The sequence below is a fragment of the Oryza glaberrima genome, chromosome 6 (genome assembly GCF_000147395.1).
Source record: "Oryza glaberrima chromosome 6, OglaRS2, whole genome shotgun sequence".
Lineage (NCBI taxonomy): Eukaryota > Viridiplantae > Streptophyta > Magnoliopsida > Poales > Poaceae > Oryza > Oryza glaberrima.
Genome location: NC_068331.1, coordinates 11,507,765 through 11,526,121, shown reverse-complemented (window position 1 = coordinate 11,526,121; position 18,357 = coordinate 11,507,765). Strand labels below are relative to the sequence as shown.

At 40.3% G+C, this 18,357-nt stretch overlaps 3 protein-coding genes across 3 annotated transcripts; all 3 read right to left on the bottom strand.

Annotated features, from left to right (window-relative positions):
• Nucleotides 1-2,522: 2,522 nt before the first annotated feature.
• On the bottom strand, nt 2,523-3,648 carry LOC127776035 (uncharacterized). The gene is made up of 2 exons (XM_052302352.1): nt 3,549-3,648; nt 2,523-3,044 (listed from the first exon to the last, which is right to left on the bottom strand). The coding sequence occupies exons 1-2, from the start codon at nt 3,646-3,648 to the stop codon at nt 2,683-2,685; spliced, it is 462 nt and encodes a 153-aa protein (XP_052158312.1). The 3' UTR covers nt 2,523-2,682.
• Nucleotides 3,649-10,049: 6,401 nt separating this feature from the next.
• LOC127776036 (glycine-rich cell wall structural protein-like) lies at nt 10,050-11,493 on the bottom strand. The gene is made up of 2 exons (XM_052302353.1): nt 11,336-11,493; nt 10,050-10,600 (listed from the first exon to the last, which is right to left on the bottom strand). Exons 1-2 carry the CDS (start codon nt 11,433-11,435, stop codon nt 10,254-10,256), a joined length of 447 nt encoding a protein of 148 aa, XP_052158313.1. The 5' UTR covers nt 11,436-11,493; the 3' UTR covers nt 10,050-10,253.
• A 5,705-nt stretch (nt 11,494-17,198) lies between these two features.
• LOC127777837 (uncharacterized) lies at nt 17,199-17,986 on the bottom strand. Its single transcript, XM_052304455.1, has 2 exons — nt 17,890-17,986; nt 17,199-17,668 (listed from the first exon to the last, which is right to left on the bottom strand). Exons 1-2 carry the CDS (start codon nt 17,984-17,986, stop codon nt 17,295-17,297), a joined length of 471 nt encoding a protein of 156 aa, XP_052160415.1. The 3' UTR covers nt 17,199-17,294.
• Between the last annotated feature and the right edge of the window lie 371 nt (nt 17,987-18,357).

Genomic DNA, 18,357 nt, shown 5'->3' with positions numbered 1-18,357 from the left:
TCTCTCTCCCCTTCTCTCCTCCAACTCATCTATACAATTGATGTGGAGCTTTTGCAGCCTGCTGATGTCACCTTATTGTACCTGCTCTAATGACCCCTCTAGGAATGACCCAGGTCTGCTACGACTTAAGGGTCAGGGACATTTAGGTGGCTGTGCAGGGGCAAATCCAGGATTTGGGGATAGGGAGACAACAGGGACAGGCCACAACACCAATATCGACAACAATCACTGTATATATGTATAAATAGGCTGGAAATGTTAAAAAAGGATGTGAAATCTCACGAAATCGAGTACTCACAGGCTCTCTTCATTCCATCTCCAGATCAGGGACTAGGGAATCTAGAGGTTACGACTTTAGGGTATAGGAACGAAGAACTCACAACCGTGGTAGTGGTTTGGTGGATGCCAGCGGCTATGGCCAAATGGTGAGAAGTGATCACCGATTGACGTGATAGCATAGGGGAGGGTGAGGTGAGAGGGGGGGGGGGGGTGCATAGCTATCATGTGATGCATGCAAAGTGCAAACAAACTAGCCAGACGAATCATGGATCGCTGACTTATTCTTCGACTGATCCCTCTTTTATCCTCTCATGCTAAATGGATCAACTGATTCACTCATTGGGCTTGCACACATGGATAGTGTCAGGGTTATGGATACCACATACCTAATAGTAGTTGACTAAATCTCGGCAGGGCCCACCACATACCATGTCCTATACGGAAACAACCTGCGGATATAGGAGGAGTTCCGGATAAAGAAAGACAACCAGAGTTCTACATGGAAACGACAAGGATTACTCGGATTGTATCCATATTAGTTTCCCTAGTTCTACTTGGACAAGGGGACACCTATGGGTATAAATACAAGGCCCCCTAGGAGGAGAGGGGGGACACAACCAACGCAATCAACAGACACCCACCATAGATCAAGACACAAGATCAACATACAAGCCAACATACGCCAAGACAAGACGCCGGATATTGACTTCAGGGATAAGCACGGCTAGTCCCCTACGGTGTCTCCGGATACTGTCAGGAGAGACGAAAGTGTTATCTCTGATCTCGCCGGGCACGAACTCGAGGAGAAAGACTACCCTGTTGTCGACTACGAGTCAGACCTTCAGACCGCCATGTCGACAACAGTTAGATAGGCTACCCCAAATATTGTACTGGTGTGATTATAGTGAATAAGAGCAATACCGGCTTCGGCCAACAGGATGTAGGGTTATTACTTGACAATTCAGGGGCCCGAACCTGTATAAAAATCCCTGTCTCTGTCTCTTTTACCTCAGTTTATATCCTAGTACCAACGATCCCCATACTATGCAAATATCGGAATCGCGACATCAAACGTCGACAGTGGCGCGCCAGGTAGAGGGATTTTGGTGCTTCAGGATTTCGACGAGATGGGTTCAAAAGACGGATTCTCCGACAACAAGCTACTCGACGACGTCGGCTATGGGGAGATCTAACCCGACCGGAGTACGTCTTCCGACGAGATCGGAACCATCGCCATCAACTATTCGATCCGGTGAGATCGACAAACTTCAAGACATCGCTGCAGCGGATTTCAAGGTTGTCAGACGTGACGCTTCATCATGGATCAACTAACCCGCCGCTGCGAAGGACATCAAACGTCAACAGATAGGGTTTGGCGTTCCTTGGGCCCAAGTAGACTGGAGGGTGCCAGGCCCTACCAGGCACCCCTCGTGGCTGCACTACCGTGGCTGTGCTTATCTCTCTTAAGGTAATGGATAGAAATTTGGTTTCAATATTCACAAGTGGATATGCATAGCCAAATGCTATAAACATGAGAATTTAGGCTCAACTTTCAAGGCCACAGGTTTAAATGTTTTGGAGATTTGAGCTAGAAATGTAAAGAAGATAGTATTTCAGGATGAAGATTCTAAAATCATATTAGAAGTGGATTTCTGAAAACAGAATATATATATATATATATATATATATATATATATATATATATATATATATGGAAATTATGTAAAGTCCGTCCGATGTGTATGTAAACATGTATAGGGAAACATGTTCACGGGTCTAACTTTGCCACAAAAGTTCGCAAGATTGGAATTTCGGTTTTTGACCGAGCGAGGATCGATCAAATAATGAGTTAGGTAGCTTGTAGAGGTAGCTCGAGAGTCGAGAGTGGAGTTCTTACAACATTGTCTTGAAGGCATAGGTTCAATGCCAAGTTCTCTTGATGGATTTGGAAAAACTAAAAAGCACTAATTTATCATGGGAGACCATGTATGTTTTTGCTTGTAGTAGGATGCGCTTTCTAGTTCTGATTTGAGTTGAGGAGTCTCTAGGGTGCATTGTTCTTTTTCTTAATCTAACTGTATCAGCCGAGAACACCAATAGGGATAGAAAGGTAAATGTTTTTGCAGGAAGGATTTACCCAAGAAATGTGTTATACAATGGGTCTCTGACTTTCCACATATGCACCAAGCAATGAAGGTGTTTGTCGTAATTAAATATACCTTACATGTATCAATATATACTAGTGAAATAAAATGCACCATTCACTTATATTTGGTCATACAAGATACAAGGTGAAATTAATTTAATTCATAGAAACAAACATCTAGATAAAACAATATGTAAGAAAGAAAATATGTCTATTTTCTTCTCATAAATAGTATTCTTTGTATGTAGCCTTGCTTCTTAGTGCCAACCACCGCCACCACCACCACCATAGTATCCACCGCTGGGATAGCCACCACCACCATATCCTCCTCCACCACCGCCACCACCGTATCCTCCGTCGTATCCTTCGTATCCGCCACCACCATATTCACCATATCCTCCATATCCACCACCTCCTCCTCCACCACCATATCCTCCACCATATCCACCACCGTAGCCGCCATATCCACCACCATACCCACCACCATTTCCTCCGCCGTACCCAGATCCATAACCGCCACCATAGCCTCCTCCATGTCTATATCCATCACCATGGTATGCTATCTTCTCATCTTGAGGGACATGGACTACTTCCGGTTTCATGTTCTTCCCCTTAGCTTCTGCATATAAGAAATTATTATTATTATTATATTGGTCTACTAATATGCTCTCTTCATGTATATAGATCCATATGTAATAGTAATCTATGTTTTCTAATAAGTTGAATGAGTTGTTTCTGTTAAATTGTGAATGCTATTTTTCTGGCAAATCAATTAATTAATTAAGGGGGTGTTTGGGAGAGAGGGACTAAACTTTCCCTCTTTCCCAAACACCCCCTAACTACATAATGGTATATACATAGTATATTATAAAAAGAATCGATGGTTGAAGGACATAATAACTGTGATTTCTGACAGAACGAATTTATGAAGAGACAACTATGTGTACACCAAAATCTACCTAGGATGGATAATGTAGCAGGAAGGATTCACACACCCATCGAATTTTCTGATGGCAGGCATGCATCCTGAAAACTAAAAGCGACTTCTACCACTGATACTTTCACTACTAATGTCGTCTATCCTTCATTCGATGCATACATGAGTCAGAGAGAAGTTGCAAACCATTTGCTTCTGTGAGCTCTCTCGCTGCAGCGACTTCTTGTGCAACAAGCAGAAGTGAGGCTACGACCACACCAAGCAGCAACAATGACTTGGAAGCCATTGCCAATGAGCTGATGATGAACACATGTATTCCTTTCCTCTATTTATAGTGTCTCCATTTGCATATACATCCATTTATGTCTCTATCAGTTAGATCTACAGTGGATGGGACATTATATTGTAGCTGAAATATCAAATGTCCAACAAATTCAGCTGATATGGTTGCACGGTTTCTAGCTAGGGACTTAGAAAAGAGATTGTTATGTCTCGCTATCAGCTTAATTATCCACTGTCTGGAAACCTTTATCTGTGTCAACTAACAAATTAAGTGGCTCTAGTGATGTCTAAACTGCTATGCTTGAGAAGCTGATTCAAGAAGCAATATGCACTTTTGTTTTATGGCAATTTTTCATTGAATTGATGCTGCAACAGTGCAAGTGATGTGATAAAGGTAGCAGAACTGAATAAAACATGCTAGATTTGATGTATAGTTTTAAGGATGTACTTTTTTAAAAAAAGAAGAAACTCACTGGTATTGGTCTGGAATAACGTCTAGTTATAGATCGCCAAATGGGCTGCCTGGCCCGGCATGGCCCAGGCACAACCGGGCCTAGGCAGAGGTCAGTCGGGCTAGCACGCCCGACCTACACGCCGGGCCAGGCCATACCTGCCCACGGGCTGCAACCACGGCCCATGCATGGCCCAATAAGACTCAGTCCGTGCCGGGCCGGCCCGAAGGCACGACAACACATTTTGCTTCTTCATAGAATAAGTCTATTGTTCTCCCTTATCTCTTTGGGCTGTGTGTTATATGGCTAGAATAAGTCTATTTTGTGTCCCTCTTTTCCTTGGAGTACCTTATAAGGCTGAAATTAAGTCTATTTTGAATCCCTCAACTAGTTTTCTTTGACTGTGCCATGCCAGGTCGGCCCACTATGCCAAGACATCGGCCCAACTGTTGGGCCGGGCTGGCATGGGTCCAACACCAGCCATGCTGTGTCATGCTGTCGGGCCTCAGGCCTTATTGCCATCTATACGCTTATTTGCAAAATGTTATGTCAAAACATGCCAAACCTGATACATCATGATAAGATGCAAAAGAAGAACAGAAACACAGAGTCCTTTTACGGTGGTCTCTGCTGGTAATTTTTTAATAGGTAGTAATCTAGAAATAGAAATGAACGAAAAGTGGATTGATCCTACCTCCATCACACTGTAAAAAATGTCTATTCATGAGAAAACTAAGTGGTAGTATATTTGTTTCTATTAAACCAAGTTACTATTAGTTTCAACATATACATTCAGCATTTAATATTTCAAACCCAGTGTATGTGATAATAGGCAACATATATGGCACTGCCTCAAATGGGAAGCCTGCCATCAGATGTGTTCCATTGCACATCTCATCTTGAAAGTATAAGTAAGTTACTTGTGAAAGGCAAGAGTTTTGACTGGGACTCAATTCAAGTACATGCTTTTTTTTAAGAATACGTAGGAGATTTGCATATCATTTCATTAAGAGAGAAAGATAAGTGGTGGGTGAAACTCCCCACCAAGATCTTACAACAGACAATACCAAGACTAAAAAAAAAAACACAAACACATGCCCACACCCACGCCGACCTCCCTACGGAGCTAGCACTATTCACATAGTGAAAAGCTCACGTAGCCCCGATGCCCCTGCCGAACACCAAAGGGAGCCCTCGCTAGCCACAACTTGGAGGACAACTTCCACATTAGGGACAGCTCCATTGAAAACATAATCATTTCTATGTTTCCAAATCTCCCAAGCGACCAAAATAATCATCAAGTTGAGCTCCTTTTCTTATTTTTTCACAACCCTTTCACAGCTCTTGATACCAATTCAAGTACATATATACTCATTGATTTACCTAAAATAAAACTATTCCTACCATCCCAAGAAAAAGTTAAACACCTCAACTTGCGGGGTGTAAGATAGCCTCCAGGCGTTTTGCATAAAAGAAGACCTTCTCATGCAGATCGAGACTCCCAAGCAACCAAAATAATCATCAAGTTGAGCTCCTTTTCTTATTTTTTCACAACCCTTTCACAGCTCTTGATACCAATTCAAGTACATATATACTCATTGATTTACCTAAAATAAAACTATTCCTACCATCCCAAGAAAAAGTTAAACAACTCAACTTGCGGGGTGTAAGATAGCCTCCAGGCGTTTTGCATAAAAGAAGACCTTCTCATGCAGATCGAGAAAACCTCTGAACCCCTGCCCACCCTTATACAGCAGCACCGTAGCCCGTGTGAGAACAACCAACGACCAAAGTTAAGGAAATAGACTGAAGTGTCTCTCATCTATAGGAAAATAAGCGAGTGGATAGGTAGCTAAGAGGTATTGAAAGGATAAAACTAAGCTAGGGTAGGTAAGCCCGTAAGATGACAGAAATCAACTTATTTTTTAAAAAATCTATAAATTAACTTATTATTTGGGACGAAGGGAGTACTCTATGTACTCAGGAAGGAGGTTGGGACGGAGAGAGCATCTCTATATACATCTCCGCAAAGAGGGATATTAGTTCATGCCATCCATCCCATTAATGTCCATACCACCATGTTGTTCATTCAGAGAAGATCGTGTAGCTTGTATTCTGCGCAAATCCTACTAGAAAACTTAAAAAACGATTAACATTCCGATTGAAATTTGTATTAATTGAAGATCTCAATATAAAGTTGTAATAATCATGATGTTTGAATCATATTCTCATTAACATACTTTTGGAGTGGCTGCCAAATTAGGAGGCCCTAAATTTCAGCAGCATAGCTAAGTGTCACACCTGAAAATTCACTAATAATTTCCGAACTAATTTGTGTATACAATCCTCGTCCTGAAATCAGCCGATGTACACAAATCAACAACTTAGTACATAGATTTATCATAATAATAATGTTAAACACTTAAAAAATAGAAAATATAACAATAGCCGATAAACGATTTAGTGATGGCTTCAGCTCTACTCCCACAGGCGGCTCAACTGGGGTATAAGCCAAACGTTTCTCCTTGGGAATCTTTCTTCAGCTGAGATTTGATTGATTATTGCAAGGTGAGTACATTGAATACTTAGCAAGCCACACAATAAGTATGCAGCTGCACAAAGATAACAAAGGATGGCAAAATAGGGCTCATTTCCAAAGGTAACATTTAGCAAAACATTTAAGAGTAGTAAAATAGTTGAGTAATTAATTAACAATATTAACCAATCACCACAACAACATTGCCAATGCTGTACAGGCCCAACCATCTTGCACATATCAATCTCCATTACAGGAGCAACCAAATTACCATCACCAGATTATTATCATTGATGAGTAATGTGAGACTAATCATGAAAAACATTGTTAGGCTCACCCATAACCGCAGGCACAACTATTCGAATAGTTTTACTCTGGCTTAAGGTGTATCATTGTAACCACAAGACACAACCCTAACATCGTGTCAACCACGTGTTGCGATACCGAAAAGTACCCAAATAGAGACTGTGACAAGACCCTTCGCATAACACAACTCAAAGCATTCACCGTTCCCGGATGGTAGTCTTTCCATATATAGCCCGAAACAGACTCCCCAACGACCAACGTGGGCTAGCTTATATCTGCCACTTCTGAATCTGGTGCTCCACAGTGGGCTTGTATCTACCACTTCTGAATCTGGTGCTCCACAATGGATCATGATGTACGTAAAGTCCAATCGTTGCCTACGTACCTTGTAGTTATTATGGTTAATGCTTCACAACAGTAGCTCGCGAACTGGTCCTTAATTGTCATGAGCACGACCAACACAACCAACTGTCGTGATATATCCTTAATTAACCATCATTAATCATGAGTGAAGCATTAATTATTCCCACATAAAATGATACTAGAGTTTCTCAGCACGACTAAGAAATTATATCTAATATCTAGCCGAACCATTATATAAGGTCCAAGCTAGTCAAACTATAACCCATAGGATAACAAGGAATAGTGCAATCAATGCAAATTGGCCATAACAAAGGAATATGCTCACATCACCTGATGACATTCAAAAATATATGCATATTTGAAATTAATAGAGAATTTAGATGTAGGATCAACATGCTCAAAGAGATTGTGTTTGGGATTTGTGGGATTTATATGACTTGCCTTGTAATAATCGGTGTTCAATATATCCTTTGAATCTCTGCCGACGCACTCACGATATTCCGAAACAATGAAAACAATAAGCTAACACGTAAAAAGAGGAAAAATATTAACAAAAACCTAATTAACAGTATAGTTAAAATAAACAAGCATGGAGATCTTGATTTTAGATGAATTAGGAGTCTTGAACGGCCTCATTCCGACTTCGTATGAATTAGTTATGAATTTTAGAAGATCTATTCCAATTAAGGCCTATTTAAAAGGATTAAACATATTTATGATACAATTTATAATTATTTTTATACTGATAAAGAGGATTAATGATGTCAGCCCTGATCAGTGGAGACCGAGGTCAATGACATGTGAGACCCACATGTCATAGAGAGGAGGGGCTCGGATCTACCATGGATCAAGTCCACAGAGATAGTCCACAACGGACCACGGGAATCAACAACTAGGATTTGTTGGAATAGAGTTGACTGAGATCTAATTTGTGAGATGGAATCTGATCTAGAGTTTAGATGCATGCCATGTAGCAAAGGTAGGTGAGGTGGCATCGACGTGGGCATGATGAAGCGATGATGTGGATATGCCATGTGGGATCACCGGCTGGCAAGCACGGGATGGTGGGGCGACAGCGATCTACGGCACAACGGCGAAAGGCAAGGGCATAGGGAGGAAGAGGAGGACATGGTGATCCTTGGCGAAGCAATGACAACGACGAGCGGCAACAACAGATGGCTGGTGATGAGCTCTAAGTGATGGAAGGTTTGGGAAGATGGCGACGATAGCGTTTTGGCGAATTTTGGTGGAGGAGAGGTGGCAGACGGGCTTCTCCTGGATGCTGCGATGCCGATGGTGATGACAGCGACCTCCAACGACGACTGGAACCAATAGGGCTCGGCTGAAGCTGGAATATATCTGCTCCATGGTGACGAGTGACTTCCAGGGGTCTTCGACTTCGGGAAAGTGGAGGCTGGATTTGGTGGAAGCCACGGCATCGGCTTCACGGCTGTGCACATGAGCATGGCTGGAGGTGGACGACACTGTGCGTGTTTCCCACATGACAGAGAGAGGAGGGAAATGGGGAAGCAAACTGGACTTCACGAAGGAGGGATGAGTCGAGCGGAAAGATAGGCCGGAATCGGCCCAAGCTGAGGAGGATTATAACTAGATTTTTAATTTCAATAAATGCTGAAATGATCTTTCATTTATTAAAAGTACTTCTACTACTCAAATAATTCCAACAAAAACCCTGAAAATATTTGAATTGAAAGTTTTGAGATTTTTAATTAGAGAAAGTTTTATATTTGAATTGAAAGTTTTTGTGACCGAGATGAAAGTTTCAAAATTTTCAAATTGGAAGTTTTGTGATTTTGAGATGAAAGTTTTGACTTCGACTGAATGTTCTTGTGATTTTCTGTGAAAGTTTCATATTTTTGAGGTGGAAGTTTGTGATTTTTGAGATAAAAGTTTGAGGCACTAGATGCGAGTTCTAAATCATGCATGGGGTTGGAGCGGATTTTAGAATCGGAGTACGCCTTTATCTCGGAATGAGTTGGGAAGCTAGGCTCCATGAGGCTGGATGAGGTACTATATGTGCCGCATACTTGCGTGGATGAATAAAGAGATATGGGTGTGCATTACTTTTCGTTCCTAGCGCACATGCACCAAGTACCCACACCCAGGGCAGAGATGCTTGCATGGAGAGGGCCTGCTGTTCTTGGTTGGACCTAATTCAAACTTCTTGTAGTGCTGTTGATTATCCTTGCCCCCTTGCATCCGGTTGATGGGGTACGGCGGCATCCAAGCATCGCATAGTGAGAGGAGGTAAATGGGGGAAGGCGAATGATTTTAGCAATGTGGGCTACCCTTGGTTAGGCATGAGAGGAACAAATCAGCTTCAGTTTCATGTTTTGCCATCGAAGGATGGGTGGGGGTTGCTATACATTGTCTGAGAACACCCATGTACAGGTCCTACAATATTAATGATTGGGTTGGAAAGAGGTGATGGATATTTTGAAGAACATCTAAGTATGTTGAAGCTCATCCAAAAACTAAAGGACTAATTTTACAATACTCTCTAATGATACTATTTTACTACCAGTATTAATTATCATAGTAGAAGTAATCTCAACTAATTATTTATAAGTTCTACTATCAATTGAAAAAACATATTCTACTACCAGTAGTTGATACGGTAATATAAAGAGATACGGCCCATTAGATTAAAAAAAATGAACTTATGCTACCAGTAGACTATATTATAAGCGAAAGGGTCAATAGCCTAGAAATATAGAGCTAGAGATATAAATATTTTCAGATATACCATATTATTATGCTTAAAGCCAGAATACATGTTGGAAGGAACATACATATATAAGAAGAGACCAAACATGATGCTCTTCTAGTTTCTTGCTACTATACAATGTTCCTACTAGCAGCATGCATACTCAAACAAGTTTGTCATAATTGACTTATTTAACAGTTGTACTTAGATGACTCGAATACCTATTAAGGCCAACCACCACCATGTCCTCCTCCATAACCTCCACCACCACCGTAGCCACCCCCACCACCGTATCCTCCACCATAACCACCTCCGTAACCACCACCATATCCTCCACCATGACCAGGATGACCGTACCTACCGCCATATCCTTGGCCGTATCCACCTCCGTAGCCACCGCCATATCCAGGGTGGTCATATCCACCACCATAGCCACCACCATACCCAGGATGACCATATCCTCCTCCACCATACCCGCCGCCATATCCATATCCTCCACCATGAGCACCGCCCCACTTATGATCATCGACCCCTGACCCACCTGTTGGCTTCACATTCTTCCCCTCAGATTCTGCGTGCATAAGAAATTTCCTTTAATGGTCATATTTTTTATAGGACGACTCCTACCTAAATATAAACAATACAAACACATGCGTTGGTGCTGAACATATAATTTAATTGGAAAAAATCCATATTAATCCCCCGAACTAATTCAATGAATCACTTGACCCTTGAACTATTTTTTCTCATTTAACCCCCTAAACTATTAAAATAGTTCACTTTACTCCTTAATACTCATTATACAAGTTGTATTTTAAGCTGAAATTTGTTAGAGCTATAGATGCCATCATTATCAAAGTTCAAAAATATTTTCATTTTTTTCATTCTTGTTTGTTTGAATTTTAAAATTTTGATGTTTAAGTCTTATGTGCTTTCAACCTACATAATTACATAAACAGTGAGAAAAAAAGATAAAAAAAATGTTGAGACATAAGTTGTGAATACGTCTGTATTCTACCAAATTTTCAGTGCAAAATATAACTTATACAGAGAGAAAAAAAAGAGAGATATCGTTACGGGACTGAAGTGAACCATTTTCAATAGTCTGGAGGTGTAAAAATGAGTCAAAAAATACTTTAGGGGTTAAGTGCTCTGGTGAAATAATTGGGGGGAATAACATATACTTTTTTTCCAATTTAATTCATTTTTTATTTATCATATGCAAATAGATTGCTATTCTTGAGTATTCATTTATGCCATTGGAAGGAGGGAGAAAGAGATAGAGAGAAGGGTCACAGATACAAACCACTGACTTCAGCGAGCTCTCTTGCGTGAGCTACATCCAGGAAGAAGAAAAGCAGAGCAGATAGGAAGACACCAAGCAGAAGGAGATTCTTGCGAGCCATTTCAGATGATCAGTCGAGCTTGCTAGCCTGTGATGAGAAGAATGCACTGCCACTCTGCGCTATTTATAGGTGCTTCAACGCATGCACATTATTCTTGATCCTATCAGTGGGTTCATGAACAGATCCAAAATTTCTACGTTCAATAATTATTTCAGTAATACAGTTGGGCGTTAGGATTGAGATCAAATTGCTTTTTGGTAGATATCACATCATCAACTCAGTTTCCTTGTAGCCAATTATAGTGAGCGAGGCAAGTCATCAGGACGAAACAAGGAAAAAGAAAAGATGATTGAGATGACAGACAATTGATCTGTTTGTAAAGTCAATTATCAAACTAGTGACACATTAGATACTACTAACTGATTGTAACCAGTGCATATCTTTCAGTAAACTGGCCCTTTCAGTAAACTGGCCCTTTCCACAAAGACTAATTAATTACTTCCTCCGTTTCCCAATATAAGTCATTCTAATATTTTCCACATTCGTATTGATGTTAATGAATATACATAGATATATATGTCTAGATTTATTAATATCAATATAAATATGGTAAATGCTAGAATGGCTTACATTGTGAAACGGAGGGAGTGTTTGATTTTTAGTCGCATGTAATAGTTAAATCTTCTGATTAAATTCCATGCAGGGAATGCAAATCATGTTTCAGTTGCATATGCAGCGTGCGACGCGCGCTTGACTGTGTATTAGTCTATTAGATACGTGTACTCGATCGATTTTTTCAATGATAAAAATGAATTGCATCCACGGTCTTTACCATACGGCATATAACTAATAACTTTGATAAGTATACTCGATCGGATGATGCTATGAAATAAGGGCGAGTACAATAAGATGATGCAAGCGGACTATACAAGTTGCCACATCATATTTCTGCTTATATGGAGGAGAGAGGAGAGGAGAGAGAAGAAAAGATGGCTACATATTAGAGCAGGTACAATAGCAAGCTATATATTTAAAGAGAAAGAAAGAAAGAGAAGAGCAGTGGGCTACAGATCTGTAGCCAGCTGCATCACGGACTATAAGACGTAATATGTGTATGACAGGTGGGACCAGATATTAATAGTATAGTAAGCAACTATTGTATAAATTGGCTATTACATTGGATATAGATGATTTGGAGCTAGTAGTGGGCTATACGAGCAAGTTTAATAATAGAGCCAACTATAAGCTTAATTATAGCTTATATTGTAGTTAACATGTATAGTAGATGAGCTATTAGGTTATCTCTATTTTTTTCCTTCTCTCTATATCTCACCTATGCATTTAATGTATTTATCTTGAAGTATGTGAATATATAGCTAGCTCTTACATGATAGCCAACCCTCTTCATTTTTAAATTCTCTTTCCTCCACGTAAGCTTATAGTTGGCTTATAGCCTACTATTAAACTTGCTCTTAGTAGCCAGCTACAGCACGAGCTCCAATAAACTATGTGAGAGAGATATGTGGATTAGATATTAATTATGCAGTACATATCTACAACTAACTATTGTATGAGTGGACTATTAGGTTAGCTATAGATGATGTTTTAATTTTTGGAGCTAGTAGTTGGCTATATTATTAAAGAGTGAAGTGCACCGGTGGTCCTTAAACTTGTGCAGGTGTGCCACTTATGTCCCTGAACTCTCAAAATGCATTTTTGGGTCCCTCAACTTGTCTCGGGTATCATATAGGTCCAAACGAGCTCTAACCCGCTTCGTGAGATGACGTGGCATGTGACGCTGACGCTTACATGTCAGTGGGATCCACATGTCAGTCACATAGAAAAAAAAATTAAAAAGAAAGGAGGGAAGAGAAAATGAAGTTTTAAATTTTGAAAAATAAATAAATAAGAGAGGAGAAAAAATATGTTCTTATTTTTTTTTGCTATGTGTGACTGATATATATATGGTTCTACCGACACGTAGGCGTCACCATGACATACCACATCAGTACACGGAGCGGGTTAGAGTCCGTTTAGACCTATGACACCTGAGACAAGTTGAGAGACCAAAATTGCAGTCTGAGAATTTAGAGAACTAGGTGATTACACCGGCATAAGTTTATATGTACCGTCCGTGTACTTTAGTTGTTACGAAACTTGCTCTAAAAGGCTGATGTATAAGTACGTGCTACCTCCTTGAAATTAATAGTCGGCGTCGGCAAAAGGTGAAATGAATAGATGCACTACTAGTACCACACGTTAATTTGAGAAGTGTTAATTAAATCGTCGATCAATCGATATTGCTCGTTAATCAACATTAGCGTTGTGATGTCTTTGTGTAGTTAACAGCGAGGATCGGAGAGACATTTCTATTATTACTTCCATGTACTGGTGTTTTTTACGCACGCTCTTTTAGACTGTACTATATCCGCGTTTTGAATTAAGTCTAACTTTGACCACTAATTTCTTAAAAAATCAAGTAGGTTAACAATATGTAAATAGTTTTTTATTGTGAATTAAAAAATGAACCTTATAATACTAAAGAATATTTTTTTTTGCAAATTGGTGGTTAAAATTAGTAATGTCTGACTTAATAAAAAAAATTAAAATGCTAAATAATTTGAAACAGCGGGAGCAGCATATGTATCATGAAAGGTTTACGAAATATATCTTGAAATTCAATCGTGTAGTTCGAGTCTGTTATCTGTGGACTTGAGAAAGAAAACTGACGTTCCCCTCAAGTGTCTAGCGAGCCTCTCTAAAATTTATCAATCCGATCGCACCTCTAGCTTTTCCCTGTTAGGTAGTCCTTCTAATTTGTTGTCCTTGATCTCACATTTCCTACAATCATAAAGCCATTGATTGAGCTGGCCATTCGTCGGTAAAGAAAAAAAAAAGGGAAAAAATAATAATCAAGGACATATTGACCTTCATCACTTGATTTATTTTTTTATCGAATAAGAACAAACAAACTTACCAAAGGGGGTGAATGGTAGGGAAAACCAAAAACCCAAAATCTTTTACGGAATAAAAGATTTACCTCGAACGGAGTGGTTGACGAAGTCTTGTCACCGCCGGTCACACCGCCCACTACCCACCGGCCAGACCACTGTTGTCTGGCCGCTCAGACCACGCGCGCACCTGCAGTTAGACCGCCGCACTCCCGTCGGGATCTAGAAAACACTGGTAGATGACAAATTCGAAGATGTAGATTGAATCTTGACTTTATTGCATCAACTAGTGTTTACAAAGTGCACTAACAGCAATCTCAAACTAAACTCAAAACTCTAACATTCTCTCAACTCAAGTATCTCTAAAACCAATATCGGGAGGCCACACCCTACCTCTTTATTTATACAGAAGATAGGCTGTGCAAAGCCCACAAATCTAACACAACTTAGGACCGCCAACCACACGAGAAACCCTCTCTTGCAAGTATACAACTTATCCATTTCCTTATCTCTATCAATCTTCCTGAATTCAGACTCCCTTCCAAATTCGACTACTATTTTCATATTTTCATATGTACATAATCCCTCTTGTAAACCATTGGATTCTTCATCACCACATGCATTTGTCTCTAGCCTTTTAGTATGTCACATGATCTCTGGACGTCTACTTCTCCCAAGCCGGCTCTGATCTATCATCGGCAATACTCTCCCGAGGCCTCAAGCAACACCTACACATGCAACAACCAAGAAACCATATTCTGAGCACAAGTTCGTCCCAACTTGACTCACATTAGCATAACAACAGTATCCATATAAATAGAAATCATCTAGAAGTCAAATCCTTGAAGGAAACATCCAGAACCAACAAGACAACTCGAAACTGACAATATCCTAAAGGTACAATACGTTCAGGTCTTAATAACAGATTGATGCGGGCCTGCAACTCAAGCCCATGATATTAAACATGATCTGTGGCTCTAATTTTGTGATTAACTAAATCAATGGCTAGGTCTCTCTGGTTAACGTGGAAGCTCGTAGAAAGTGCCCAATTAGTATAGGTATAGATAGATAGATAGATAGATAGATGGATGATGGCAATGGATCTACCCAAATAGGTTGTCAAAGCTATTGACAAGGGACACATGGGTTTCCTATCGAAAGGGCAATAGAATGAGAATGGTGGTACTGCCTTGTTTCCTGGGTATTCATAACTTGGAAAGGCTTGGATGGGCTTTGTGTATTAGGTGGCTTTGGTTGCAAACAATAATAATAATAATAATAATAATAATAATAATAATAATAATAATAATAATAATAATAATAACTACTGACCGTACTCGACCTTGGAAAGGTTGCCTATTCAAGTGCCATGCATGCGATGCTTAGGGTATGTACAAAGGTAAGACCTGATGTAAGGTCTCTTAGTTAATACGTACCACTTAGAGACTATACTCCTGTAATAATTGAAACAACAAGAAGTTTTAACCATTAATGCACCAAAATATTGTTTTACTATCCTTCTCTCCTTCAATAATTAAAAGTCGATTCTAAGCTGTTGTCATGCATAGCGCAACCATCTTTCTCTTTCCTCCCCTCTCTCTCCCACATCATCAATTTTACTTACATGACAACGAAGAGAGACTGTTATTACACACCATTGTACACGGCCTTATGAACTGTTCAACACTTCAGCGTTATGGCCAGGATACTTTGTTATGGACTTGCGGTGGTTAAATGACAGAACTGTCACCGAATTGGCTCATCTTATCAACTTGATTTCCAGGAAGTCTAAGGATACTTTGTTCTGGATTTCTTGGGAGTTTGGCATGGCTCTGCCCTAGCTTCGGTTTTTAGCTGTTGTAGTACTTCCCTATCTTCGGTTTTTGTTTTGTTTTTTTTCCTTTCCTTGGCATAGGCCAGTCTGGCCGATTGCGTTGTGTAACAAAACTGTTTTCTTTCTAATATATTGACGTGCAAGCGTGTTCAAAAAAAAAAGGAAGTCTAAGCAAACAATGCACAGTAGCACAAGCCTTGAGCAATAGGATTTGGGTGGCGGATATTAGAGGAGACATTACTATTTTTGAGTACCTAGGTATTTGGTGTTTACTTGATGGATTGGTCTTGCAACAAGGGGTCCTGGATGAGCACAAATGGAAACTGACAAGGGGCTGGCTCTTACACAAGTATGTCGGTCTATGAAGCTTATTTTCTCAGGTCTATCATGTTAGCACCCTAGAGGAGAATTTCGAAGAGTTGCAACTCCCAACCCCCTCCGTTGCAAATTTTACATTTGGTTGGCTAGTAAGATCAGTAGTTGGACAAGTAATCATTTAGCCCAATGTAATTTAATTACCTCATTTGGCCGTGTACCCCCTTTGTGACCAAGAGGAAGAGATAATGCAGCATATTCTTGTTTCTTGTGTTTTATCGTGGCAAATACGGGCCTTGATCCTTGGGAGACTGAACCTAGGTGCTATTGCACCTCAACCTTCAGAGTCAACTTCGCAGGATTGATGTAGAATGATCAAAAGAGCGCCTAAAGAGATGAGAAATGGGCTGAACTCTTTGGTCATTTTGGTTGCTTAAAAAATTTGGAAGCATCGCAATAACTGTGTGCTTGATGGAGCTAACCCAACTATTACAGTGGTCTTGGCAGCCATGTCCGGAGAGACTAGTAGTTTGTGGTGTTTAGCAGGCACCCATGCGTCACATGAGTTCCTCTTTGTGAGTGGTTTTGTTATTTTTCTTTTTTCTTGCACATGTATTTTGCTCTCTCCTTAATAAAATAAAGCGCAATTCTCCTATATATGTTTTCGAAAGAAAAAAGAAAAGAGAGATATAAATATTTTCAAATACACCATATTATTATGCTCAAAGCTAGAATACATGTTGGAAGATACATGCATACTCAAACAAGTTTGTCATAATTGACTTATTTAACAGACATATGTCTCTTTTCGGCTACTTATCAAGGCCAACCACCACCTTGTCCTCCTCCGTAGCCTCCACCACCACCATAGCCACCGCCACCACCGTAACCACCTCCGTACCCACCACCATATCCTCCACCATGGCCAGGATGACCATACCCGCCGTCATATCCACTACCGTATCCACCTCCATAGCCACCACCATACCCAGGGTGGCCATATCCTCCTCCATACCCAGGACGGCCATATCCTCCTCCATACCCAGGACGGCCATATCCTCCACCATACCCACCACCATATCCAGGACGTCCATATCCTCCACCATACCCACCACCGTGATGATATCCACCTCCCCACTTCTGATCCTCGACCCCTGGCGTCCCTGAAGGCTTCACATTCTTCCCCTCAGATTTCTGCATACACAAGATTCTTAGTACTCGTCGTTTAATAGTCATATTTTACATACAATGACTCTTGCCTAAATATAAACAATACGAACACATACATTACTGGTGCCGAACTTACAATATTATTCATGTTTTATTATCATCTATTCAAATAGATAGCTTTGCTTGAATATTAATTTAAGCCATTGGAAGGAGAGAGAGGGAGACAGGGGTCATCGTTACAAACCACTGGCTTCAGAGAGTTCTCTAGCGTGAGCTACATCCAGGAAGAAGAAAAGCAGAGCAGTCAGGAAGACAAGCAGAAGGAGATTCTTGAGAGCCATCTCTGACGATCAGTTGAGCTAGCTAGACTGTGATAAGAAGAATGCTCTGCCATTGTGCTCTAATTTATAGGCGCTTCAATGCATGTGTACACCGTATTGCATATTGATATTACTCTTGTTCCTTTCAAAGGGTTAATGGATAGAAGCTAATTTCTACCTCCAATAATAATTCGTAATACAGTTGTTCGTTAGGATTAAGATCGAATTGGCCTCTTTGGTGGATATCACATCATCAACTGATAGTTCCTGTGGACAATTATATTTAGTACTTGAGGCAAATCATCAGGAAGAGAAAAAAAAACAAGAAGAGAAGATGAGTGTGAGGGCATTGACCATAACTCGATTTATATTTTGATTGTGATGGGAGGCAA

Coding starts and splice junctions, on each gene's coding strand:
- LOC127777837 (XM_052304455.1), bottom strand. CDS start 17,986: ATGGCTCTCAAGAATCTCCTTCTGCTTGTCTTCCTGACTGCTCTGCTT. Junction 17,669..17,889: donor AGAACTCTCTGAAGCCAGTG/GTTTGTAACGAT, acceptor TGTGTATGCAGA/AATCTGAGGGGAAGAATGTG.
- LOC127776036 (XM_052302353.1), bottom strand. CDS start 11,435: ATGGCTCGCAAGAATCTCCTTCTGCTTGGTGTCTTCCTATCTGCTCTG. Junction 10,601..11,335: donor AGAGCTCGCTGAAGTCAGTG/GTTTGTATCTGT, acceptor TTATGCACGCAG/AATCTGAGGGGAAGAATGTG.
- LOC127776035 (XM_052302352.1), bottom strand. CDS start 3,648: ATGGCTTCCAAGTCATTGTTGCTGCTTGGTGTGGTCGTAGCCTCACTT. Junction 3,045..3,548: donor AGAGCTCACAGAAGCAAATG/GTTTGCAACTTC, acceptor TCTTATATGCAG/AAGCTAAGGGGAAGAACATG.